This window comes from Manacus candei, unplaced genomic scaffold (genome assembly GCF_025592945.1).
Source record: "Manacus candei isolate 608988 ecotype Guabito, Panama unplaced genomic scaffold, ASM2559294v1 h1tg000053l, whole genome shotgun sequence".
Classification (NCBI taxonomy): domain Eukaryota; kingdom Metazoa; phylum Chordata; class Aves; order Passeriformes; family Pipridae; genus Manacus; species Manacus candei.
The window spans coordinates 4,669,934-4,696,272 of record NW_026138101.1 but is presented as its reverse complement, the minus strand read 5'-3'; the positions used below and the strand labels follow the sequence as shown (position 1 = coordinate 4,696,272).

Here is a 26,339-nt window from a genome sequence, read left to right as displayed (position 1 = left end):
GCTCCCCCAGTAGAGCAGGGCCGCAGCGAGCAGGGCAGGGAACCTTTATTGACAGGAAATCCGCGCAGGGGAAACAGTAGGAAAAGGGGGCCAGGGACCACCCTTCAGTCAGTTCTTCAGCTCCCCCAGCCGGAGCCTAGCAAAGTCCGTGGCCAGTTTCAAGGCTTCCTGCAGGCAGCCCACGTTCTTGCCCGTTGCCTGTGCAGAGATGTCCTTCCCACCGCCTTTGCCGTCCATCAAGCCAGACACCTCCTGCACCCACTGGCTGGCCTTCAGGCCCTTATTTGCAGTCTCCTGGGCAGGAAAAGAGAAAAAAAAAATCATGGTCAGCACTGAGGGACAAACAGCTGTCTCCCTGACCCATGCCTACCACCATGTTACGTTCTGACTCTTCTTCCCCATTTGCACAGCACAACCTTTTTCCCACACTTCTGTAGACTGATGATACACCAGAGCATGAGGGTTGTGGCTCTGGCCAAACCCAAATCAATCCCGGCCGTGGAGTGTTGGATAGTTCCTGCCTGGAAGCTGCATCTCCCCCAGGAAGGTTCAGGGAGAGGCAGATACAGAGTGTCTCAGCATTACCTGGGGTACCTGACACAGGCAGGTGATCCTGCCAGCTTCATTATCCACAGCAAAAAGCATGGCAGCAGTCTGGGGGGAGTTAGTCTTGAAGAGCTTCAGAGATTCATTCAGGGCCTGTAAGAGAAGAAAATTATTGCAGCACATCTTCCCTGCACTCACACCCAGCTCACCTCCAGCCCCCATGGCACCCACAGAGACCTCAGGGATCTGGACTTGCATTAAACCAGCCAGCATCACCCTGCTGTGCTCCTCCTCCCCAACACAAGCCATATTCACATCCCTTGCAGTGTAGAAGCCTTGGCAGGTCACACAAGCCCTGTCCGTGTCCCCTGAGGCAGGAAGGAGAAATTGCCTTTATTTCTCCACCTTCAGTTATCCAGGAACTGGCAGAATTTGCCCCAGAGTGAACCTTAGCCTGAGTTACTGGCTGGAGGGAAAAAAGCTCCCCCCAGGAGGAGGGAACAGCTGTTCTAAAGTGACTCAGGAGAACTCAAAAACAGCATGAAGAGGCTGCAAGGGTTAGCAGACACAGCAGGCACACAGGAAGAACCAGGGAGATTGCCATGCATCCTGCTATTCCCAAGGAGAGCATCATCCCTTGTTCACACAGATAGCACGATGCAGCACAGAAGCTCCAGGAGCAGGTCCTCTGGCAAGCAAAGCAGCGCTGCTCTGGGTGGATTGGGAACACGCAGCTCCCCGGGCTGCCAGCACTGCCATCCCCTGGGATGCACCCTTCTGCCAGGGAGAACACTGAGATGGCACCCACTGCGAGCGTGGGTGTCATGGTGACAGGGAGGGCCACAGAGAGCGAGCAGGATCAGCTCCAAGACTCCCAGAGTGGAAATTTAAACAGGGCATTAAAACCAGAGCGCTCCAACCCCAGGCACGATCAGTCCCTGCTGCCTGGCACTTGCTGGGCTCAGCACTGTGGCACAGTGCACAAAAGGGAGCTGTTATTCCAACAGATATCGCTTGGAAAGAAACTTGTGTGTGGAGGAGGGAAGGAGCAGATTCAGCCCTGGCTGTGGAAGAACCTGAACCGAGCTGTGGCTGACAGTGTCCAAGAGCTGGGGGGCAGCTCTCTGCCCAGCCCTGTCCACACAGCCAGCCCAGGACAACGCTCCTGGAGCTGATCCGCAGGGGCCACAAACATCATGACTTCCACTGCCCCAGCAGTCCCTCCTCCTCCTCAGGGACAGTAGGTGTGAAGAAGGACAGCTCTGTAGCACTGCACTGCCTCCCTGAGGGAGCAGAGACCACCCAGCTGCTCCTCAAGGCACAAGGAAGGTTGCTGAGGAGAAACCAGGCCTTCCCATACCTTCGCTGAGGCTCCATTTTCCATTTCCATAATGACCCATGGCTGATTAGGGTGACTCTCAATGACTTGCTTGGTCTTCTCCAGCACCTGAGGACAAGAGTGGTCAGAAAACAGCTCAGCTCCCTTCCACGATGGACACAAGCAGAGCTCCCAAGGGAGTGCCCTGCAGCCCTCCCACACTATCCTTTATTCCAGCCCAGGGCTCACCCGTTTCTGGATGTCGGCTTTACTTGCACGGTCCAGGTCATCCATAACTTTCTTCAGCGCTTTAACAGCCTCTCTCAGCTCATCTTTCTGCCACTGTGGGATAACAGCAGTGGCCAGAGTCTGCAAAAGAGCAGGTGGAGAGGGTTAAAGGTGCTAGCGACCACAACCAGGAGATGCTGCACCTCATGAACCTCAGTGCCTCAACTGGCAGAGCCCAGTAAGCCCCGCTCCTCTCCCAGTGCCAACAACCCAGTCAGGATGTGCCAGCTGCAGCACCCATGGGATGCAGGGCTGTCAGATAGGAGCAGGAAGGTGAACATGGGCCTCATTAATGCAACCCAGTGCTGGTAATCAAGGTCCCATTCACTCTGGGGAGGTAGAGCACTGCTACCATCCTCACCTCACCGAGATCTGCGATCTCCTTCTGCACATCCTTGTTGGGAGCTGTCTGGACCTTCACCTTAGCCTCCAGGGCTGACAGCAGTTTCCTGAGGCTGTCGACTTTCCTGAGGGCCTAGCAGAAAACAATCCAGGTTAAATCAGGCAGGAAGATTGAGCAGGCTGGGCTCTTGACCACCCCAGGGTAAGAAGGGAATGCCCCAGCATGGAGCTTAGTAACTCCTCCAGAAGACAGAGAGCCAAAGCAACAAGCACTTGACTAGAACAAGGGTATGATGCTGGCAGACAGGCCCCACGACTCTTTCTTTGCCAGAAGCAAAAGAAAGATCCTCAAAAACAGAAACCATCTCCCCCATGAACCCCTTTCTCCCACTCTAGGAAGCACCAGCCCAAGCTAGCCCAGGATCTGCTAGCCCAGCAGCAGAGGACTGTGTTCTCAGACTGCACCACTCTCCTGCCAGCCTTGACAGCTGCTGAGAGCTCTACATCTGCAGCCCATTCTGCTAAGCAACCTGAGCTATTCCCAGAGCCATCCACAGACCACCCTGGGCCCCTCTGCCCCCCGACACAACACTGAGAAGCTGGGACTTCTCCCCTTCTCCCCTGCTCTTTCTGACTGTAGCACAGCTGGGGCCTCCAGCCCAGCCTCTGCCAACAGCAGCACCCTTTTCCCTGAGTCCCTGCTATTCCCAAGGAGAGCATCATCCCTTGTTCATTCTCCCTCGTGCTGACAGGGATATTGTACAAATTCAAACAAAAGGAACTCTGGCATAGGGTTAATACGTGGAATTTCACAGAGGATCTCTCCTGCCTCCCCTTACCTTCCGAGCTTCAGCCCCGGTGACTGCAACTATCCTCCGAATGCCTTTAGCAATGGCTTCTTCTGAAACAATCACAAAGGGGCCAGCGTGGCTGGAGTTCTGCAAGTGCCTTTGGAAAGAACCCAGACAGACCCACAAGAGACAGTTAGCAGTCCACCTCTCATCTCAGCAGGAATCAGCACAGAAACAAGACAACCACTCTGCCAGGGAGATACAGCAAGTGTGGGGACAGGCAGAAAACCCAACCAAGCTGCTAAAAGCAAAAGAGCAAGGAAAGGGTGGCAAGGGCTGTGCTCCCAGCACTGCCAGAGACCCTGCGCGTGGGCAGGGCAATACGGGCAGTTCCCTGCTTGCAAAGTCTTGATTTTAAACACGGATTGCCTGAGGAGTGGGAATGCAAAGGTACATCACCACTGCCTCCAGCTCTGCCCTGGCTGTGCCCTGCATGTACCCACAGCACTCCCAGCAGAGACCGGGCTCCACAGGAACTCCTTTTCAGCCACCCTGCCGCCTTCCCTGCCTCTCCAGATACTCACGTGCCTCCACAGAACTCAATTGAGGTGATGGAGCCCCCAGGACCAGAGGGGTCAGCCAGCAGCTCCTCCACAGGGATGCCAATCGAGACCACACGGACAGGATCGGGGTAGGTCTCGTCAAAAACTGCCCGCAGCCCTTGGATAGCTTTGGCTGCTGCGAGAGGACAGTCCTTGGCATACACAGTCTGCAGAGGACAGGAAAGGGATGTGGGTAAGAGCAGGTCCTATCAGCTCTGACTGAGGACTCACATTCCCTGGGAACTATGACTTTCTCTGAAAGATGCTAAAAGCGAAGCCTTGTGCCTCACCCAAGCTGGGGTTTGCTGAGCTGCAAGAATTCCAAAGGTATTGGCAGATGTCCCATGTTCAAAACTCCCAATACCACCTGTTCAGACTCCCTGTGTGCTACTGTACATGCAAATGGTTCCAAACACAGACTCCTGAGCAGAGCACAGGGTTCTCCAGGGTCTGCTCTGACACAGGCCTGGCACCAGACAGAGCAACTCTCTCGCCCTTGGTGACACATCACTGGCTTGTCTGGGTGTATGTAAATCCAGCCAGGCCTGCAAAATTTCTCTGCTTGACTTCCTGACTCTTCTAGCTAATGTGAGACACTACAGCAGGCATGGGAACACGCCAACCCTAGAGAGGGCCTGGGACCAATGAACAGAGCAACCCACATGGCGTTTTCCTGCTCAAAACTCTCTGAGGTGATGCCAATCTGTGCACAGAAGACTCCTGCATGCCAAACCCCCAGCATCCCAGATCATCCAAAAGCTGGACTCCAGGCGTACAATCTGTCAGCCGCACCCACCTTTGACTCCTCGATCATCTGGTTGGCAATCCCTTCGACTTTCTTCACTTCCTGGGTGGACAGGGCTCCCTTGGCCGTGAAGTCGAAGCGCAGCCTGTCCGGTGCCACCAGGGAGCCCCTCTGGTCGGCCTCGCCCAGCACGGAGCGCAGGGCGAAGTTGAGGATGTGGGTGGCCGTGTGGTTGCTCATGACCGGCCTCCGCCTGGCCTGAGGGAGGAAGCCTCTGTTAGACGGGGCCCTGCACTGTGGCCTCCAGCAGGTGAAGGGGAGGCTGCTGCCCTCCGACAGAACCCTAAACTAGCTCAGGAGATCAGAAACAACTGGCCACACTTGCTGCCCTAGAGCTTCAGCTAAGGGAGCAGGGTGTTCCCCACCAAATTTGTGCATGGTTTCCTGTCTGGTGGGAGGACAACGATAAACCAGGTCACAAACACTGATCTGCTCCTCAGCAGGGAAAAGCACTGCGAGATGGAAGCCTCCCCTCTTCCTCCAAAGATGATGCCTCTATAGAGAAGGGAAACACATTTTGCAGACTAGGCTCAACCCAGGACTCAGCAGGCTGAGCCCACAGGAGCCATGTCTGGAGTGGGGCAGGCAGCCCAGGCTCCCTCCTGCTGTCCCCATGCAGTGGGGCACCATACAAGTTCTACCTTCCAGTCATGACCCAAAACATGTTTCTGCTGCTGATCAGGAAACCCAGAGAGTGTGGCTCTGAGCCAGCTGGGCATTATCTGCCTCCTGGTAGGAGAAAGCCAGGTGCCAAGCAGGAGAGGCCTGGAGTCAGCCAGGCATTGCTTGATCATATGCTGCAGGGAGGGCAGGCCTCAAACATCAGGTCCCCAGAGTGGTACTGATGAAAAGGAAGGAGACAAAATCCAGGCAAAAGAGATGAGCCCACGTGTTACACCATGTTTTAACTCACCTCATCAATAGACAGGTGGACCTGATCTCCCACTTTCAAGCTCCCATACAGAGTTCCTATGTGGAGCACGTAGCCTCCTCGGACCTGAACATTCTTCACAGTGAATTCTGTTTTCTGTATAAAGAGGGAAATGCCCCATGTAAGCAGAGCAAGAGGCCAAGGGGAGACAAACCATCTATCCAGAGGTCTGAGCTGCAACTGGAAAGGTCCCAGTTGAGAGTGAGAGAGGGTGTGTGCTGGAGAAAGACAAGTGTCCCCAGGCACAGCACACAGCAAAGCAGAGAAGTGAATGAAGGTGGGGCACAGCTGAGGGTCACAGAAAGAGCTCCCCACCTCAAGCTCCCCATCATGGCTTGAGAGCACTGCCCTTGGGCAATCCCAGCACCACCACCACAGGCAACAGCAGCAGAGTCTCCACTTCCCCAAGAAGCAAGGGGAACAAAACTCCAGCACATCCGTGCCATGCTGCACCCCCCGAAAGGAAACCCGTGCAATGCCTGACACCTGACATGGATGGGAAATTGCTGGAGCTTGCTTGGCCCCTTCTCCCCCTCTGCCCAGGCCCCGGGGTCAGACTGAATCTCACAAAAGGCTCTCAGGCCCACTCACATCCTCCCTGCTGTCGTCATCCTTGACCATGTAGCCCTGGTCATAGATCTGCCCACCCTGCTCGGCGTAGAAGCAGGTCCGGTCCAGCACTATCCCACACTCCTGGCCAGTGGACACCTCCTCCACAAACTTCTTCTCCCTGCGGATGGCTTTCACTGTGGCCACGAGGCTCCCGAAATCTGTCACCAGGATGACAGGCAGTGTCAGTAAAATAGGAAAACCTTGTAGACACTACATGGGAGTTGAACTTCATAGCAACATCTCCCAGCTATTGCAGGAGATCATGGCAGCTACCACATTTGCAGAGGGTAAGGAGAAAGGAGTAAGGCAGCAGTTAGCTGGGAATTCCATTCAGTGCCCTCCAAGGCAGGGGCTGTCACTGCCTTCCATGCCTATGCAGTAAAAGTCAGCAGCACACATGGCTGTGACCCTGCAGCCTCCTCAATCTCCACCAAATCAAAGAATTAGCAGGAAGAGCCACAGCAAACGAGCCAAGAGCTCTCTAACAGGCCAAGCAGAAACTGCAGTCCCCTGCAGCAGTGGCAAAGCAGCAGCTGAGAAACACCAACATAGGAGTGTGGAGACACAAAGCTGCAGGGAACAGGAATCCCCTTAACTTGGCAAAAATGGGCCTCCCAGTCTGTCCTTCCCTTTCCCTGCTTTGTAATAAGCAGGCTATTCACCTGCACACCTTTCCACTCCCACTTCTGTGTCCCAGGACAGGTGAGCCCAGAGGGGATCTCTTTGAGGTACATGCCAGGGAAGGTTTAGCAGCAGCAGATGATTCTGAGAAGGCTTTTCATACCATAGGTGCCACTGGGATCTGAAGCATAGCTGTATTTTGGCGAGTCATCGGTCACCTCCAGCCCTCGGGCCCTTAGCTCTTCAATGGCATAGATGTCCAGCATGAGGAGGTCCTCCCCTCCAGCTCCCTTGCCCTGGGATTTGAGCTGCCAATGACAAGCACTAATGTTTAAGAAAACCCACCTCAGCTTCAGCCAACGCATGCCAGCCTAGCTGCACATCTCACTCACATCCCTGAGAACTCTTTGGTTTAGAACTCTGCCCTGGGAAGCTGTGTGCCAGTAGCTGGAGTGCTCCTGTCTTTTCTGGCTTCATAACGTAGTTCCAGCATGCAGACCAAGTGGGCCTGAGCCCAGCAAGGGCAAGGTAAGTACCCAGCTGGTCAATGCCACTCCCCGCTGCTGCAGCAAAGGTGCTGTGAGAGGCACTCAGGCTGCAGACCTGCCTGGACACTGCTCCTCAGACAGGGAGTAACTTCCAGTAGTTAAGTGCTCTGAGCACTCCACTATGTCTGTCTGAAGGCTGAGCTCAAGACCCCATGTTCTGCTAGTGAGAAAAACCAACCCCAGCTGTACAAAAAAGACATGTCCCACAATAACTGCTGTTGTCCTGGTGTTTCCCAAGGGACACTGGGGCACATGGGGTGTGAGCAGACTCAGTGAGAAAGGAGCAAGTCGTGACTGCAAACTGCACGGAAGGGAAACCTCCCTGTCTGCTCACAGCCCAGCTTCCCCTGGAGCTGTTACCTACCTGTGCATTTTTCCGCTCTTCCTCAAAGCCCTCCATGTCCACAACAAGGCCCTTCTCCTCTGCAATCAGCCCGGTGAGATCCGCAGGAAAACCGTAGGTGTCATAGAGCAGCCAGGCAGTGTCACCTGCAGAGAGAGGGCAGAGCAGTCAGCTCCCATGTTCCACAATACACTGCTCCCTTCCCTGCTCTCCCACTGGCTCTGTCCCACCCAACTGGCTCTGCATTACGGCACGACAGCAAACAGATTTGGAGAATGTGAACATCCAAAAGGCTCCTCTCTGACAGCACAGGGATCTGGGCAGCTTTGAAACCTGAGCAAGTGAACACAGGCCAGAGGAGAGATGTGTGGCTCAGCTCTGAGAGATGTCTTTTGACTCCCACTCTGTCCCACACCTTCCACCACCTCTAAGTTCCCAACCCAGTGGAGCCCTGACATGATCCCAAAAAATGAATGCCTTTTGCTGCATCCAGACAGAAGTCACAGCCTTACCAGGGATGATTTTACTGTCCCCCAGGCTCTGGATCTTCCTGTCCAGGATGCGACGCCCTCTGCTCAGTGTTTTCAGGAACTGATCCTCTTCTTCATTGATAATGTCCTTCACCATATCTGGGTCTTTCTTCAGCTCAGGAAAGGCATCTCCCTGCAGACCCAAGAGGATGAGCCCTTCAGCATGAAGATCCACACACCCCAGCAAAGGAAGTCTTCAGCACATACAGTGGAGCAGGAGAAGAACTTACCAGTGACTGCACCACCACATCAACCAGAGTAGCAAAGAAACCCTTGGGGGCATTGAGCTTCTCGTGGGAGTAGCGCACGGCCCGCCGGAGAATCCGCCTCAGCACATACCTAGGGAACAGCAGAGCCCCCCATGCAAATGTTACACCTCTGAGTTGTTCTCAGGGGCTCCAACAGCATCCACCTACTGGCACCCTCTCCCAGGACCAAGAGCACAGGGTTCTTCTCCCACAGCAGTTGCTCACAGCAGCAGCAAGGCACAGGCGAGGTGCCAGGCCCCAGCTCTCTGATCCAGACTCACTGTGTGCTTGCTGTGAGTCCAGTGGTACCTGCAGCACAGCCCCCCCCAGCCCAAACTTCCTTGCTTTTTAACAGCAACACTGCACCAAGCAGGGTTTTGTGCCTGTCTGCCCACAGTGATCCTTTCCAGGGGCTGGTACAGCAGCACTGTGCACAAGAACCCTCAGACCTTTGTGTTGTGGCATCAAATATCCTGAGCAAACACTCTGCTATCCACTGCTTTAATGCCAGAGACACAGGAGATCCCAGAGCCCTCGGGGAAGCTGTGCTGAACAGAAAGGGAGTGGCAGCACTGCAGCAGCTCCTTCTTACCCTCTGCCAGTGTTGTCAGGCCTGCCCCCGTCCGAGAGGGCCAGGGTGATGGTCCGTGCGTGGTCGGCCAGCACACGGTAGGCCATGTCTATCCCATCGGCATCCTCGGCCCCCACCTGCCCCTGGTACGGCCTGGCACCTGTGCCCTGAGCAGAGAGGGGAAGGCAGTGAGCAAAGGGGGATGATTACAGACAGTGGGGGCCAGCACCATGGCAGAATAACAAGGAAGAACCCCAGAAGCCAAGCCCACCCCACCGCCGGCAGCCACAGAGGAGGAACACTCCTCTGGAAAGAGGTGTCTCAGTGAAGCCAGGGAAGGTGGGAAGCTGTGGGCTCTGCATGGCATTACAACCTGAATTTCCAGGGCCAAAGGCTCTTCACACCAGAAGGAAGAAAAGCCAATATATCCCTACATTAAGGCCTCAAGAGAGAAGGAAAAGGACAGAGTACAGGGAAATCATGTGTTTTGCACACCGGCCCAAGTACTGCAGCCTGGCATAACCTGCCCAGCCAAGAAGCCTTTCAAATTCTGTCACACAGGAGATGGTCCCAGCTTCCCTCTTTTGGGGTGTTTTTATCCACATCCAAGGGAAAGATACTGCTGTAACAGCACAGGTAAGGTGGTCCCCATGCCAGACAGTGCAGCAACAGCACACCGGTTCTGTAAGTGGCTGTCACGGTTCATGGTGAAGCACTCCTGTCTCAGGGAATTTTCTACAGATCAGCGTGTTCCAGGTGGGAGACTGAAGGACAAACTGATTCTGGGTTAGCAGCACCACATGCTCTCTACCACATGGCAAAAGGGACTGCAGAGCATCTCCCACCAGAGGAGGACCAAGGACTGTGCCATCAGGACAGTTCAGCTGGGAAAGCTGCACCACTCATCGTCCTGTGTTTTCCCCTAGAGATATGTCCAAGGACAGCAGTTACTGTGCCAGCCTGCATTCCTACCCTCAGCAAAGCACAAACCTGTGGGGCTCAGAGCAGCTGGGAAAGCAGAGATCACCCTCTCTGTCCAGCCCCAAGCATCTCCCCAGGGATTCAGGGAATGGATACAGCTGGATCAGACCCCAGTTCCTACCTTTTGTATGGCTTCAAAGTAAGGAAGGAAAAGGTCAGTGTCATAGTTGGACATCTTGTTCTGCAGGACAGAGACCAGCCTCTCCAGACCCATCCCAGTATCAATACTTTTCTTAGGAAGGGGTTTCAGTGTCCCATCAGCTTCCCTGCCAAAGAAAGATGAGCTGTTATGGATGGGGGCTCTGTAGGGGGAACCCAGTCTCTCTCCTCATCCCCATGAAATTTGGTTCCATCAGATTTATGACACGGGCCCATAAAAGCCATACAAAGGACAACTGTGATAAAATATAATTAACAAGACCATCAGTGACAACTCAGACCCAGAGCAGGATGGCACTTATTCCCTACCGAATTCCTGGCAGATAAATGGGAGAAAATACTTCCAGTTTGTCCCTAAAAGTAGCATGACTGATCCCTTCTGTACAGGAGGGTCAGGGGACAGAGAATCACAACGTACTCAGCTCCTGGACCACCGGGAATGGTGAGCAAGCCAGGGGCAGTTAGAAGAGCACGCAGCCCAAGCAGCCTCCCACATGGAGCTGGAGCGACCTGTCTCACCTGGAAGCAGGTCTGGCTCACCTGTTGAACTGTATGAACACCAGGTTCCAGATCTCCAGGACGTTGGGGTCATCCTGATTGACCAGGTGTGAAGCATCTCTGTCCCCGATCCGGTCGTAGTGGATCTCACTGCAAGGGCCACAGGGGCCTGTGTCTCCCATTTCCCAGAAGTTATCCTTCATATTGCCAGGCAGAATCCTGCCCTCAGCCAGCCTGTAACAAGAAACTTACTGAACAACAGAGACTAAGAGCAAGGCAAGAATTCCCCAAACTAAGGGCTAGACCAGAGAAACCTCAGCTCACTAATTCCCTGGATGAGACGATGAATTCTTAGAGCCTGAGCCTCGGGATCCCCGCTGAGGGGGATCAAGTGAACACTGGCACCTGTCCCAGCTGGAGGCAGAGGCTTACACAACACCTCAGCGAGGCCACCAGCAAGGAGACAGGGATGGGATGGAGCACGTCACCTATGAGGAAAGGCTGAGAGAACTGGGATTGTTCAGCCTGAAAAGGTGGCTCTGGGATCACCTTGTTGAAACCTTTCAGTACCTAAAGGGGAACACAAGAAATCTGGAGAGGAACTCCAGCTTTAGAAGGGCATGTAGTGAAAGGAAAAGGGCTTTAAACTGAGAGAGGACACATTTAGATTACACATTGGTAAGAAATTGTTCCCTGTGAGGGTGGTAAGGTCCTGGCACAGGTTGCCCAGAGAAGTTGTGGCTGCCCCATCCCTGAAGTGTCCAAGGCTAGGTTGGATGGGGCTTGAAGCAAGATGAGCTGTAAGGTCCCTTCCAACCTAACCATCCCATGGTTCTAGGATCCCATGATCTTCTCAAATGCTGTCAGCAGCAGCACACTGGACAGGACAGCCCATCCATCTGACCCTCTGGGGCACGTGTTAAGCTTTCACAAGAGATTTTGAAACCAGAGCTCCCAGTATCTTCTATCTAATACCAGTACTTCCCTTTAGTTTCAAAGCTCCACCACCCTGCAAACATTATTTGTGACACTTCAATTTTGCTAACACATCCTGCCACGTGTTATGTTCTGCCACATAACACATGCCATCATAGAGTCATAGAAACATTTAGGTTGGAAAAGACTTTTCAGATCATCAAGTCCAACTGTTACTCCAGCACTGCCAAGCCCACCACTAAACAATGTCCCAAGTGCCACAGCTACACAGCTTTTGAGTCCCTCCAGGGATGGTGACTCCACCACTTCCCCAGGCAGCCTCTTCTGTTCCATCTCTGTGAAGAATTTTTCCTCATAGCCAAGCCAAACAAATTACTATTGCTCATCAAAACATGCACCTTCCTCAGTGAAAGGCCTTACCCCAAGTCCAACCAGATCTGCTTGCACTCCAGGTCTGGCTGCAGCCCTGCAGCCTCATTTCCACCAAAGTAAGTGACATAGAGTCTTTCAGCAGGAATGCCAAACTCCTTGGTGAGAAGTTCCAGTGCCAGTTTACAAGCGAGTTCCTGCAGAAGGAAAGATGAGGTCAGCAAGTGAGTGCAAAGACAGCTTCTCTTCAACATCCAAAGTACTGGCCACTGCAGGTACCAGCAGGTAAACTGCCAAAAACTTTCCAACCTTTGACATAAGAGGCAAATTAATATATGCAGTGAACAGAGCACAAGAAACATCTCAAATGACTTTCCTGATGCAGCCAAGTTAACTCCTAGGCATGTTTACTGCCCCCAAAAAGCCTTTTAATTCTGCTGTTGTTTTGTATTCCTAACATCCTCCCTCTGACTTTGAGCACTACACTATCAAGAAGCTTGGGAAAGGACATCATCATTGTATGATCACTCCTGTTTGAAGGTCCACCATAGCTGCACAGCACACGCAATTCCCCACAGCTCCAGGACAACCCCTAAAACCTCTGCCTGAAGACTCCAAACTAGCAGAGTTAATTTAATCAGCTTTGTAAACCTTAAGTAATTAATCTCAAATCATTCTGCAGGGTCAGGGCAGCTTCCAACCTCATTTATCCCAAAGGAGCCACAAGCACCTCTGTGCCAACATATTCTCTTTCCTCTTGGCAACCGTTCTGCTGAGTTCACAGAGATAAATTTGTGCCAGAGATTCAGAGCTGCACCCAGCCTGCTTTACCTTGAAGTAATCCCCAAAGGACCAGGACCCCAGCATCTCAAAGAAGGTGTGGTGGTACACATCTTTCCCCACGTCATCCAGGTCGTTGTGTTTGCCCCCTGCTCGGATGCACTTCTGAGTGTTGGTGGCTCTGCTCAGTTTAGCGAGCGGGTGTGAGGGGTCGATAGTGTTGAGGAAGATGGGTTTGAACTGAGAGGAGAGAAAAAAGGGCAACTCAGACCAGCACTCAGAGCCTGTTTCCAAATGTTGCAAGCAACAGCAAGGCAGTGTGTGTCATCTGTGTGACAATATCACTGGCCTGGACGTATCCAAGGCACCTTTCAGAAACAAACCTGCTGCTCCTGCCTGTGGCAAGGCTGCAGCACTGCCTAAAACTCAGCACTCACACACACACACACGTTTCTGGAGCCCGCTAAACCCTGGAACCTCCAAAGGGACTGGAAGCTGTCAGATTCCCAGCTGCCAAAAAATAGAAACTGGGTGCTGATCTGCAGCACAGCCCTTGCAGCAGGTCAGTCCCAACTGCTCTTTAAAGATGCCATTAGTCATTTGTGCCAGGACTGGCTGTGGCACAAAGGGTCAAGGAAGGGAGACTGGCAGAACTCCCATCACAGGGACCTCTCTTCCAGTGCTCCTGTCAATACTGTGAGGGCACAGAGGATTCCAGCAGGACACACCAACCACCTCATTGTGACCAGACGGAAGACGGAGAAAATAATAATTTTCCACACAAAAAATTCTGCAAACAGCCTCAAGGGTTTCAACAGGATATGTTCTTAAGGACCGCAGTGCCAGGGTGGGAAACCTACCTGATTCATACCAGCATTGGCAAAGAGCAGCGTGGGGTCGTCCAGGGGGATGGTAGAAGATGAGTGCACGTAGGTGTGCTTGTTTTCCTTGAAGAAGTCGATGAACCGCTGCCGGATCTGGCTGGCGGTGAGCGTGGCCTCCATCCTGAGGCTGCCAGTCACCGCTGCCCAAAGCAAGCGGCGGGGAAGCAGCAAGGCCTCGGTGCAGTCTGAAGAAACAACAACAAACAAGGCTCTGACGTGTTGTTAGCTCAAGCTGAACATGAGGATCATTGTCTCCATCTCCTGGAAGGGTCCCCCCCACATTAAGTACTCACTGGCTCCTCAGTTCAACCAGTCTGCCCCAAAGAGCGCTGGCCCAACCCCTAACTTCTTCTCCCCCAACCTCCCTGATTTCGGGGCTCTACATCAAGTTACCTGTTCTTTGAAAACACATGGTTTTAAAATTGCAAATTCACATGGATACTGAACTTAATATGTCACATTTGTGTTGCTGGGGACATGGATGGAGGGGGGAACTGCCAAGTCGTCAAAGCACTCAAGGTGAATAAATGCAGGAGTGGGGAGACCTCACTGCGATCCTCCAGTATCTGAAGGGGGCTTATAAAAGAGAGGGAGAGCAACTTTTTACATGGGCAGATAGTGATAGGACAAGGGAGAACAGTTTTAAACCAAAAAAAGGAGAGATTTAGGCTAGATTCTTCTCGGTGAGGGTGGTGAGGCCCTGGCACAGGTTGCCCAGAGAAGCTGTGGCTGCCCCATCCCTGGAAGTGTCCAAGGTCAGGCTGGATGGGGCTTGGAGCAACCTGGTCTAGTGGAAGGTATCTCTGCCCCTGTCAGGGGGGTGGAACTTGATGAGCTTTAAGGTCTGTTCCAACCCAAACCATTCTGTGATTCTATAATTAAACCACAGAAGAGCCAAGTTCAGAAATGACCCCTGAATATCACTTTGTCCGCCCTCCCTGCTCCAAGCAGAGACAGCTCCAGGGATGCCTGGAAGCCTTCCCTGGGAGGACCCACATGCGCTCAGGCACCCCAGAGGCAGTGACAGCCTGCAGGGCAGCACCGCCCGAGTGTCCCGCGGGTGCACAGAGCTGTCCCTGTCAGCGGAGCGCAATGCAGATACACGGGGGGGGGGGAGATCCCAGCAGCGTGCTGCGGCGCCGAGGGACGGGAATCCCCCACAGGAGCAGGGCCTGGGAGCACTTCATTGAATCACAGAATCAATGAGCCTGGAAAACTCCTTTGGGATCATCGAGTCCAACCTCCATGCTGGAGGAGGGAATGACCCGAGGAGGGAAGGACCGCGCACAGGGCCGACCAGAGGCCCTGCCCGGACACCGCCCGCTCTCCAGTGCCCGAGGAGGGGCGGGGGAAGCGCTGGGCCCGCCATCCCCCCGCGGGGCCCGCCACCCCCCCCGCGGGCCCGGCTGGGGCGCGACCGGCGGCACCGCCACCACCACCACCCTCCACCCTCCCCCATTATCCTCCCTCCTGCCCTTCTCCCCTGGGCCTGGGGGTCCCGGGCGGGCCGTGGCGGCCAAACCCGGAGTGCAGACCCCCCGTGTCCGCCCCGGCCGTACCTGCGCGGCCGCCGCCGCCCCTCGCCCCTCACCGCCGGCCGCCGCAGCGCGCGCCCCGCCCCGCCCCTCCGCCGCCGAGACAGCTCCCATTGGCTGCCGGCGCTGTCGCTCCGCGGAAGCCCCGCCCCGCCGCCGCCGGGGCGGGCCCGCCGCCGGCTGATGCAATGGCGGGAACGCGGTGGCCACGTGACGCGGCCGGGCTGAGGCCGCTCTGGGCGCCGCCATTTTAGGGGTGCCCACCCTGTGGGCGTAGTGGGGTCACCCTCAAAAATCGAGCTTGTTTTCCCCCGTGTGCAACGAGCCAGTAATGACACACGAGAGAGAGAGAGAGAGAGACATTGAGACACGAGAGAGAGATACTGATTCCTGATTTCAGAGCTGCCTGAGCCTGGGCACTCGGTGGTGTTCCACAAGCCCAGCACGCCCCACTGGACTTTCTGCGCCGTTATTTGCACACAAATTCTGAGTTAGTGACTTTGCAAGCGTTACAGTAACTTTTCAGTCTGCTCTATTAGGATTGATTAGTAATTCCCATACAAATCACACAACCCCAGATAAATTCTGCGCATGCTCAGGGCAAGGGTCTTCCTTCACCCGGGCACGGTCCTTTCGACCTGTAGGTGTGATTTTTAGTATTATAATGAAGATAGTTCAGGTCTAGGACACATGGACCTTGAGTATTTTGCCAAGTTAGCAATGTCATCCCTAAAGCTTATTAGTTCCAGAATGTCCTTGAATAAGGGATGCTGGCTGCTGCCTGTTCCACTGATTAGCCCTCCTTTCTTGCTGATTAGGTTTGAAAGTATACAAAAATCTAACATCAAAGAACATCCTGACTTGAGATAATCTAGAGACACATTCCACATTTTGCAACAATGACCGTGCGGTGCCGGCCCAAGAGCTTTGGCCACCCAACACAGCCCCACTCCCTGCCTGAAGCCTTGGCTGTTCCCATGGATAGAGCATCTCTTCCCCAGTGGATCCTTTCTGCCCCTGGGCTGTGATTCCCGAGCCATCAGCATGCCTGTGCTGCTGTCCTTGGCCACTGTCGGTCAGCCCTTTCCAAAGGTCGCTCGGTGCTTGCCTCCCCTGCTCAGCGCTGGCCCGCAGCCATTCCCACCATTCCTGGTCCTGCAGCCTTCTTCACTTGTTTCTGTTGTCTCCTTCCCGAGGAGCCTGGAAGGAAAAGAGGAAACTCCAGTCTTATTGGTTCCTAATGGGAGCTCTGCTCTGGATGCTGCTGGCAGATAGCAGCAGGAGCAGGCAAGTCTGTGCGGAGCAATTGCTTGCACAGGTGATTACACCCTCAAGAACGTCTGCTACAGCAGGTCCGACTCCAACACCACCCAAATCCACACCCAGCACGCTTATTTCTCATGGGGGCCATAGTCTGGCCACTATGATGGAAAGAAACATCATTACTTTCTTCTCTCCAAGCTCTGTGTCACCTGAAATCTCATCTTGCAAACCTGGGGCCCCTTCACTACCTTCCTTGTATTCCTTTGGTGATCACCAAATGTGGAAGCACTCAATACCCAGGGAAGAGGCAGTTCTGTCCCCTCTGCCAGGCTGGGCAACAGATATGTCCCACTGGGCACATCCAGATGGGAAGGACCCATCCCCACAACTTTCCTCTTCTTGTTCCCTTTCCCTCCTTACATTCGGGTTGCCCCAATTCTTCTGTTTCAACTGAGGCTCTTTACATGGCAGCTCTTTGCTTCTTTTAGCACTTCTGCATCCTAGAAATCCATGCCCCTAGGCTGGTTTGGGCTACAGGAGCCTTGGCTTTACAGGCACCTCTTGGGCTGATAGGCATCCAGCATTCTCCTCCAGCAAGGAGGAAGGTGATGGCCATGAGTCCCAGCAGCAGGTGGTTGGGTTAGCAGGAAGCTGGGGGGCTTTCCCTGCTGGCTCCTGGGTGGGGTGTTCAGGGGGAAAGTATCCAAAATTCCTTCCCTGTGCTTCCTAGGCTGGACTTTGGATTAGTATACCAGGGTTCAACCATCCCAAACTCACTCCCCAAACTGGGAGATTGCTGGCCACAGTCAGATTTGAACCTGTTTTCCTCTTCCTGGTGGTGTCCTTCCAAACCTGTGGAAGAGATGGACCCTTCTGCTGTTACAGAGGCTCTGGGAGCTGGGGCTTTAGAGGAGTGAAGTGGTGGGAATCTGGGTAATGCAGGAGACACGCAGCCCCACGTGCCAAAACGTCGGAGACCTCTTGATCCTCCTGAGACCCTGGCTCTGTTTGGGGCAGGCAAGGGGCCAGGGCTGGTGCTGGCACTGTCCCCGTCCCCGTGGGCTCCCGGAGCCACACCCTGGGCTGTGCCTGGCTCCTCTTCACGCCGAGCAGGCAGCAATCCTGCCATGTGTCACCGCCCGGCGCGGAGGCTGCGGGGATGGCTGCGCTGGCTCGGAGCGTCCTGGTGACGGGGTCCAACCGGGGCATCGGGCTCGAGCTCGTGCGGCAACTCGCCGCCAGCCCCTGGCCCCCCCAGCACATCTTTGCCACCTGCCGCGACCCCGAGGGTCCGAGAGGGAAGGTCAGTGTGGGCACAGGGCACGGGCATGGTCCTGAGCCAGGTGGGCAGAGGGAATCCACGGTCCCCACAGCCCTGACAGCTCCCCGCTGGCTCTGGACCTGGCTGGGTCGCCCAGCAGTGGGGGCAGAAGTGCTCTGGGGGAGTTTCATAACCCCCAAATACCCTGGATAAGGCAGTGCCTGATGTAACCGGGTGGGATGAGGCTGGAGAGGCAGACATATCTTCAACACTCACTCCTGGCTGTGCCAATGGCCAGACAATCCCTTCTCCATGCTGGGATCACTCAGGATGGGGGGCAGTGCCTAAGTCCAGCAGCACCATTCTCCTACTGGCTGTGGGGATGCTGCCCTACCCCATCCCCTGGGAATGGCCCCACACACTTTCCCCAAAGAAAGCAAAGCCATCCTGGCTCGGTGACCTGGGAGCAGGGGTGGGACACCTGGTTGTGCTGCCAGTGACTTCTAACCTCCTGCCTGCTCCATCATTTTTCCAGGCCCTGAAAGAATTAGCTGCCCAGCATGCCAGTATCAAACTGGTCCAGCTAGGTATGGAGCAATCTTTCTCCTTTCATCCAGCATTGCTTCCAGTTGTCTGCTGGCTTTGGGGACAGGACCAGGGCCAGCTTGGCCAGGAAGCTCTAGCCCTGCCAGGTGGGGAGGGATCCATGGGGAGGGATCCATTCACTTCAAGTGAAGCTGTCCTCTGGTTGGGGCAGTCAAACTGGATTCAGAGGAGGCAGAGGTGGGTCTGGACACCTCAGCTGAGCAAGTTTCATGGGAAAGGCATCTCTTCCCAAAGATGCTAAGTACAGTGGCCAAGTTTTGGGCTGGGACACATGGGTCACAAAGCAGAGGAAGGCAGGGCACAGCAAGCAAACCTACTGGATGGTTCCTAAGTAGGAGAGTTGGTTTGGGATCTGCTTGGAAGTAGCCACGGTCAGCATTTCTTTCACTGCAGGTAAAAAAGGGAGGAAAAAAATAGGTTAAAAGGCTGCATATGGGAAATCTGGCCTTGTGGTGGTGTTGGTATCCCAGGCTGATGCTTAGACTCATAAGCATGCTCCAGTTTGGGATGTCCACATCCTAGGCTGGGGAGATGTCCTCTTGTCCCTTCTGTGCTCCCATGGAAGTAGCCTTTGTCAGCGGTGCTTGGGAGCAGCAGGAGAAGGTAGCAAATGGACCTGGACAGCACAGGGACTTGGGGAGAAAAAGGAGACCAGCCAGAGTGGTGTTTGGAGTTGGCAAAGTCAGGAAGGAAGCTTCCAGGGTGCTGGACAGGGCTGGAGGCTCGCGGGGTAGGACAGTGTTGGAGTGAAGCCTGGGGAGATAAGGAGCACCAGGCTGAGGAATGTGATCTCCTGTGGATGTGTTTCGAGGAGGCAGAGATCTCCTGTGTTCTCCTGTGCCTGAGACAGTGGAGGCTGCTCACAGCTGCTCTTTCTATTAATGAAGAGTTGGTAAAAAAAACCCGTCCAAATCCAAAAGAAGTGTTTTGGGAAAGTGCTTGCACCAGAATTACCATCGCTGTAATAAGAGAGGTGGGGAGCAGCCAGAGCTTCTAAATATTTCTGAGTACTTCACTGTAGTCAGTGATAAGAAAACTGAATAAAGGCCATGCAAAGACTGTATCAGTATCTGCCTACCTACCTACCTATTTATTTGTTTGAAAACACCTGAAAAGTTCAGGTTTTCAAAGTTCAGGTTTTTTAGCATTTCTTAGCAAATAAGACATTCCTGAAGTCAGGCTTTTACTACGAAGAGGCAGCAAATCTCTCTCTCGCTATTAAGTAGATTATTAAAGTAAAACACCTTCTCTGTAATAAAAAATAAATGAGCTGTGAGCCCCAACTGGCAATACATGATGGGAAGTAAGCTCACTAAAGCATGGCCAACATAAAAAGGGACATCTCAAAGGACTGACCACTACATAAACAACCTCTACTAAAAGACATACGCCCAAACCCCAGACTATCAATTAAGTCCCAAAATAAGCTAAAAAACCCCAAAGAATCAACAGCAACAAAGTATTTTTTTAAAAGAGAAGCTGCTTCAGGCTGTCTTGCTCCATCTTAAGGAAAGGTTGCCTCCAAACCAGCAACAGGAATGGACTTTTCAGAAAGGAGTTAAAAAGTAACTCCAAAATGTGTACGATCTGTCACTTCTTTTTGTTCTCTCTTTCTTTCTTATCCTTATCTCGTTTCCTCTAAGGAGACAAAAGTTTACTCCTTAAGCAAATTTGGTGACTTAGAACTAGAAACGTGCTGGTCCCACACGTGTACCCCTCAGAGCAATGACTCAGCTAATCCAAACAGAGCAGTTAATCGTTCACCAAGTGACCAAAAGATCCCTCACTGTGGTGGAGAGCCTTGAACTTCATCCGATTTATCCAAAGAGAAATCATCCCAAAACTCTCTGTCCTGCAGCTGGCCATGCCCTCTTGAATCCCAAGGCTCCAGCCCCTCACATTCCTCTCGAATGTTTTCAGGACACCTCTACAAAGGTGTGTGCTGCGCAAGGCAAGGTGGACACAAGTCCCATGCCACTCACATACCTGCTTACCACCATAAAGACACCAGGCTAGTTAAAAATGCCCGGAAAAAGGGTGGTTCTGCTGCTCGTCAGTGCATGAAATACTCCAAGAAGGGAGTCTTCAGCCTTGGAAACCTCTGCTAAGTCACTCTTGTCTAAGCATGAGAACAGAAACTTAGCTCAGGGGCCAAAGTGTTGCAAAAAAGAGGAATCAAGCCCTGCGGTTGCCCCCTCCCAGCAGGCTCATCAGATTGGCATCTGCAAAAAATGGGCACAGAAATGTGCAAGGGGAGCAAGGGCACACTCCAACATGCCCATATGCTTGAATATTCATGGTTCTTAGGGGATCAGTTGAGGTATTAAAAGGCAATATATAATGTTTAATGTTGGCCTAACCCGCCCATTGCAGATCCTAAAGGTGTTTAGATGACCCTGCCACTTCAGTGGGTGAGCACCCGGTAGGGGACACAAATCCCAACAAGCAACCCAAAAAGCTGAACATAAAGTTAAAAAAAATACCACTTTTATTGCCTTAGCCAAAAAATCCTGCAATAAAAGCGTGGCAGAATCTCAAAACCAGTATTTAAGCAAAGAGGAAGGCATTGGGGATGCTTATCCCTGTTAGCCCAATTTCAGTTGTTTCTGGTTGCTTGAGAGGGGTTGTCCCCACAACTTGGCCAGTAGGGATGGGGAAGTTCAGACTCAGAGCCTGCAACCAAATACTGCAGGTTACATCCCAAGTCTTTTATTACTTGTACTCACCTTAGCTCATCTGTGAGCTCCAAATCCTTGTGAGTAACAACAGGAAGCAAATAAAAATCTAAACAGAAGAAAACGATAGGAAAAAAGATGGATTTTTGCATACCAATGGCTGCAAAACTATGGGAAGTTGCTCTGTGGAAGATCAATTTAAGCACAAATTGTTTAAAAAGGCAAAGGTAACTAAAAATGATTGGTCAGAGTGGTATCAAACGAAGGATTTTCATCCAATCTAATAATCCCCTCTATGTTAACAGCCCCTATAGCTGCTGTGAAGTACAAAAGGGCTCGAAGAGCATAGTTTGGTTGTTTCCTCAAAGATGGTGTCTGTCCTTAAAATGTGCCCATCTATGGTGGCTTCCAGTAGAAATAAATTTGGGAGTCTCAGTGTGCAAGGACCAAGCATCCCTTCTGCAATCATAAATTCCTTGAGTACAGAAAGCAAATACAGCAAGCAAATACAGCAAGTTTTTCCTACCAGTAGCCCCCATACAGCCAAAATGGGTTGAATTGAGGTTTAATTTGTCTGAGGCTGCGAAACCAAGAGGTGAGGACAAGCTGCTGATCATTTCAATGTGCTTAATAACCTGACCTGCTAAACCTGCTGTGCCCTTTCTGGATAACGCTGGTTTAGAGAGAGCCATTCCAGCCACAGCACAATCTCCAGTGGGTGCTGTGTGACCTGCAGGAGCTCTGCTCCACTTTGCTTTTTGCCCTGGCAGACACAGTGAACCTGCCCAGCATCCGAGGGGCCGTGGGGGCTGTGGGGTCTCATCTGAAGGACCAGGGCTTGAACCTGCTCATCAACAACGCAGGTGTCAGCTCGCACGCCACGCTGCGCTCCGTGGATCCCCAGGAGATGCTCGCCGTGTTTGCCACCAACGTGGTTGGGCCACTGCAGGTTACCAAGGTACATGTGGACCTTTTGGGTTTCTCCTGCTTGGGGGGATGTTCCCTGATGGGAATAAGGCCACCTCCATGGGTCTCCCCTGCCCACCCAGGGGAGCTCGGCAGTGCAGCCCAGCCCCGACACCTCCCTCGCTTTGTTCCTCCCCAGCTGGAGCTCCTGCCCGCCCCAGGCTGGCTGTGCCAGCTCGCTCCTTCCCTGGGGAGGGGAAAGGCTGGAGCCTGGCCACTCCTTGGGGCATCCTCCCCATCCCCTGCCCTTCTGCCAGGGGTGTCTGTCCAGCTGCTCATCCGTGGCGTGTGACAGAGCCCTCCAGGGCAGTCCCCAAGCTGGGAGCTTGTCAGGCCTGAACAGAGCGTTGGTGTCTTTGCCTCAGGAATTCCTGCCACTCCTGGAGCAGGCGGCGAAGGGCACAGGGAAGGAGGGGCTGAGCTGCGGCAGGGCCGCGGCCATCAACATCTCCACCAAACTGGCATCCCTCGGGCTGTGCCTCGGGGTGCCGGAGGCCCCCATGTACCCGTACCGTGCCAGCAAGGTGAGGGGCCAGGGGAGGTGCTGGGGACGCTCTGCCGTGCACGGTGCCCGTGGAGGGGGAAAGGCCATGGGGGCACCCCCTGCCCTGCTCACCCACCCCCTGCCTGGTTCTGCCAGGCAGCAGCACAGAGACCGGGACAGCAGCACCTGGGACTGAGCCTTCCAGGCAGGTCGTGCTGATGCTTTGCCCAGGGGCCAAGTCCCATTTCCCACCTCCACAGCCATTTTCTGCCTGGGAAATGGGCCCCCTCCTGCCCACCCGCACCCCGGGTCGTGATAGCAGGGCTGTGCCTCTTCCAGGCTGCCCAGAACATGGTGACAAGGTGCTTGGCTGCAGAGCTTCAGGACAAGGGGATCTTGTGTGTGGCCATCCATCCTGGCTGGGTGAAGACTGACATGGGGACGGAGAAGGTACTGGGCTGTACAGGGGAGGGACAGCAGAACCCCCCCTGTATCCCCATGTCTTGGGGAGGGCAGGGGCACTTGGGGGATGTTGTGTGGGCTGCCAGGACCATCTCCTGGGTCGGAGCAAGCAGGGAGCAGGCAGCAAGCAACACAGCCAGCTGTGTCTCCTCCCAGCCTAGAGAACAGAGGGGTGGCAGTAAGGAAAAATATCCCCATGAGCACTGTGGGTGCTGCTCCCAGGCTGCACACCCTCTCCTCTGCCCAAGAGCTGCTCTCTGTGCTGATCACAGCCCATGGCAGTGAGGCTGTGCCTTGTCCCCTCCTGCAGGCACCGCTGACGGTGGAGCAGAGCGTGCGGGGCATCCTGACCGTGCTGGCCAGCCTCTCGCAGGACGCCTCCGGAGCCTTCCTCGACTGGGAAGGAAACTGCCTGCCCTGGTGATGGACAGATGGATGGTTTCTCTTGCCCACACAGCAGCCTCGCACTTGCTGACTCACCCCTCTGAGTGGTCACTCTGCTTGCCCTCAGCCCACTCTGGGCTGTCAGGGAGAGGGGAAGGAATTGGGAAGTAAGTTCTCTCCCCTTCCCCATCCTCTGCATGACCCTGTAGTCTCTCTGTACCCCCCACCTCAGTAAAGTCTGTGAGCTAATGTCTCTCTGCTCTGTCTCCACACACCCAGCCTCAAACTCCCCACCCGAGCCCGGCACACGCTCGCTGTGCACTTCCCAAGTGCTGTGTGTCTGTCTGTCCCACCTGTGACCAGGCATCCCCCAGCTGACGAGAGGGCAGCTGGTCCCCGTGACCCCCAGCCCCTTGGGCAGCCCAGGCTGAGCACAACCCTGGGGTGCCCTGCAGCTGGAGGGGGAAAGCCAGCCCTGCAGGTGTTCAGATCTTTTGACTCCATGGAAGGGCCTCTGCCCTGGCTCCTCCAGTGCCTCCTGGAGGAGAGGTCTCCAGAGTGTTGTTACAGTGCCATGGGACCTGTATGTTGTCACTCATGGGGGTGCAACGACAGCCATGGATCCGGTGGCAGTTGTGGGATTGAGGAGTGGGGCAACCAGGAAGGGGCCACCCCATGAGCTGGCAATGCACAGCAGAGCTGAGGGCTCTTGACAGGGGTTTATTGAGGATGAGGGGCAGATGGGAGCAGCAGCAAAGGGTCCCGCTGCCAGGATCCTGAACTGGTGTCTCACCAGGGCACGACCTTCCCTTCCCAGTCCAGGAAGGTGCCGGTGTCCTTCTCGGAGAGGGAGGAGAGCACCTTCAGCATCCCTTTCACGCTGTCGTCCACTGTCACGGGGGGCTGTGGGGCAAAGGGGGAGAGGCAGCCTATGCCCAAGGCCTGGCTGAGGGCCCTGGAGCAGCTGGAGCCAGGGGAAGGACCCACTCCAAGGCAAGGGGAAAACAGACAACCTCAGGCAGAGGGGCTGAGCAGGGAACCGAGGGGATGGGGGCACCCAGCACCCGGGACCAGGATACGGAGAGCTGTCCTGGCAGAGATCAGGTAGGAGGGGAAGTTGTGTGCAGGGAATCATGGCAGTAACTTCCACCCATGGAACGTCAGCACATGGGCTCTGACGGAGCCACCATGGTGGAATTCCTACCGTGTGTCCAGCAGAGCTGCCCATGTCAGTTTGCACCCAGCCAGGGTGGAGAGCAACACAGAAGATGCCATGCTCCTTGTATGCCAGGGACTGGCACTTGCTCAGCATGTTCAGAGCAGCCTGTGGGGAGACAGGGCAGGGATGGTGGTGGGAGGGGAGGGGGGGCTGCAAGGGGACCTGCGGCTGTGGCAGCGCAGGGGAAGCAAATCTGTCCCCAGCATGGTGTGACAGTACCTTGCTGCAGCGGTACGAGGCAGCTTGGATCATCTCCCAACCATAGGGATTAGTGATGGAGCCGCCAATGCTGGACATGTTGACAATGGCTGCCTTGCTGCAGCTCAGCCCTGAGCCCGGGCTCCCCTGGGCAGCCTTCTTCAGCAAGGGCAGGAACGCCTGCGAGGAGGAAGAGGAGACAGGGGAGACATGGATGTGGCCCAGGGGAGAGGACCCGCTCCTTCCACAGTGGGCAGCACTGGCACCAGCATCAGAACATTGTCCCTTCTCTCCCCACTGCCCCAGCCTGCCAGGCTCCAGCTCCTGAGCTCCAGCCCATGACTCCACAAGCTTCTCATCAACTGAGAGCCCATCAGGCTCCAGAGTGGAAGCAGGACCCCCTCCCACCAGCCCTTCACGCTCCCCCAGGACAGCCCAGCTTGGGTGAGGGTCTCACCTGGCCCATCAGCAGAGGCCCAACTGTGTTGGTGGTGTAAGTCTCGGTCATGTTCTCTGGTGTCTCATTTTCAAGCAAGGTTATCTTGGCAATTCCAGCATTATTGATGAGAAGGTTCAGCCCAGAGCCCCCCACGTGCTCCCTGACCGTGGTTGCAGCTGTGTTGATGCTGGCAGGGCTGGCAACTTCTGCAGAGCCGATATAGGGGAGGTCAGTGTCCCTGTGGTGGCTTGGGGTGTCCTGTTTTCCCCCAGGGACATGCTTCAGGGCTGGTCATAGGCAGGAGCTTTGGTAGCGCACGATGGCCCCACAAGCACCAGCCCATTGGCACGGCTCCCTCCCAGCACAGGGACTGCCAGGGTGTGCCTTGGGCACTTGCCAGAGGAACTGGGGCACAGATTCCCCACCTCGGGGCACCTACCGAGTGGGACTATGACCAGGTTGGGGTGCTTGGAGGCCAAATTCTGTAACTCCTGCAAGAGAGGGCACTGTGTGGGCACAGAGAGGCAGGAGGGGCTGCACAGAGGCTCAGCTTTTCTCAGGCAAAGCCCATGTTGTTCTGGCTCCATCCCTGCACTGCTTTGTGCCCAACACCCTGGTCCAGCTGCCCTGCTCCCATCACATGGGGATCTGTGCCTCCTGCATGTGCCATGTGCCACTGTTCCCATCAAACATCCCATGCACAGCTGCGCCCACGGTGTCCCAGCCCACCTGCCCTGTGCTGTGGGTGCCCAGCTGCAGCTCCAGCCCCTCACAAACCCCCTCCTCGCTCCAGTCTCTACCATGGCACCGAGTGCTCCCGTCCCCCAGCACAGCCACTGCCTCCCAGCCCAGTCTCACCTTTGCTCGCTGTCCCTTGGGGTCCCGACAGCCTGCAAAGACCCACTGGGGTGGGTTTGGCATCTTCAGGAAGTGCTGGACGAGCCCCAGGCCGATGCCCCTGTTGGCCCCAGTCACCAGAAGGGAGCGGACACGGAGCCCTGCCATGCTGCTCTGTCCTTGGCTGCACTGCTCTCACCCGGACTCTGCGGGTGCCTTTTGCTACTTGGTTATCTCACATGTTCCCATGAGGACTTGCACCAGCCCGTGGCTCTCGGAAATTGTCTGCCTGAACCTCAATCTCTTG

At 54.7% G+C, this 26,339-nt stretch overlaps 3 protein-coding genes and 1 long non-coding RNA gene across 6 annotated transcripts; 1 reads left to right on the top strand and 3 right to left on the bottom strand.

Moving 5' to 3' along the window:
• Positions 1–28: 28 nt before the first annotated feature.
• AARS1 (alanyl-tRNA synthetase 1) lies at positions 29–15,341 on the bottom strand. The gene is made up of 21 exons (XM_051801713.1): positions 15,263–15,341; positions 13,680–13,888; positions 12,871–13,059; positions 12,091–12,236; positions 10,777–10,968; positions 10,199–10,343; positions 9,118–9,263; positions 8,508–8,616; positions 8,260–8,410; positions 7,769–7,893; positions 7,020–7,164; positions 6,215–6,393; positions 5,606–5,719; positions 4,684–4,890; positions 3,870–4,054; positions 3,334–3,442; positions 2,514–2,627; positions 2,114–2,233; positions 1,907–1,993; positions 586–699; positions 29–294 (listed from the first exon to the last, which is right to left on the bottom strand). Exons 2-21 carry the CDS (start codon positions 13,821–13,823, stop codon positions 109–111), a joined length of 2,907 nt encoding a protein of 968 aa, XP_051657673.1. The 5' UTR covers positions 13,824–13,888; positions 15,263–15,341; the 3' UTR covers positions 29–108.
• A 221-nt stretch (positions 15,342–15,562) lies between these two features.
• LOC127477410 (uncharacterized) lies at positions 15,563–21,864 on the bottom strand. The gene is made up of 3 exons (XR_007906940.1): positions 21,095–21,864; positions 18,686–18,755; positions 15,563–16,438 (listed from the first exon to the last, which is right to left on the bottom strand). It is a non-coding gene; the product is annotated as an uncharacterized LOC127477410 (long non-coding RNA).
• Positions 17,084–23,922, top strand: LOC127477406 (C-factor-like). Of its 2 annotated transcripts, XM_051801718.1 has the most exons (6): positions 17,429–17,804; positions 18,298–18,349; positions 21,814–22,001; positions 22,375–22,533; positions 22,833–22,943; positions 23,266–23,922. In XM_051801718.1, the coding sequence occupies exons 1-6, from the start codon at positions 17,661–17,663 to the stop codon at positions 23,377–23,379; spliced, it is 768 nt and encodes a 255-aa protein (XP_051657678.1). In that variant the 5' UTR covers positions 17,429–17,660; the 3' UTR covers positions 23,380–23,922. The 2 variants fall into 2 exon arrangements, with proteins under 2 accessions (XP_051657677.1, XP_051657678.1); XM_051801717.1 differs by lacking the exon at positions 18,298–18,349 and having other exon boundaries at positions 17,084–17,804; positions 22,833–23,922.
• A 120-nt stretch (positions 23,923–24,042) lies between these two features.
• LOC127477408 (C-factor-like) lies at positions 24,043–26,322 on the bottom strand. Of its 2 annotated transcripts, XM_051801721.1 has the most exons (6): positions 26,054–26,322; positions 25,635–25,686; positions 25,214–25,401; positions 24,778–24,936; positions 24,544–24,663; positions 24,043–24,242 (listed from the first exon to the last, which is right to left on the bottom strand). In XM_051801721.1, the coding sequence occupies exons 1-6, from the start codon at positions 26,198–26,200 to the stop codon at positions 24,129–24,131; spliced, it is 780 nt and encodes a 259-aa protein (XP_051657681.1). In that variant the 5' UTR covers positions 26,201–26,322; the 3' UTR covers positions 24,043–24,128. The 2 variants fall into 2 exon arrangements, with proteins under 2 accessions (XP_051657681.1, XP_051657682.1); XM_051801722.1 differs by lacking the exon at positions 25,635–25,686 and having other exon boundaries at positions 26,054–26,260.
• Positions 26,323–26,339: the final 17 nt, after the last annotated feature.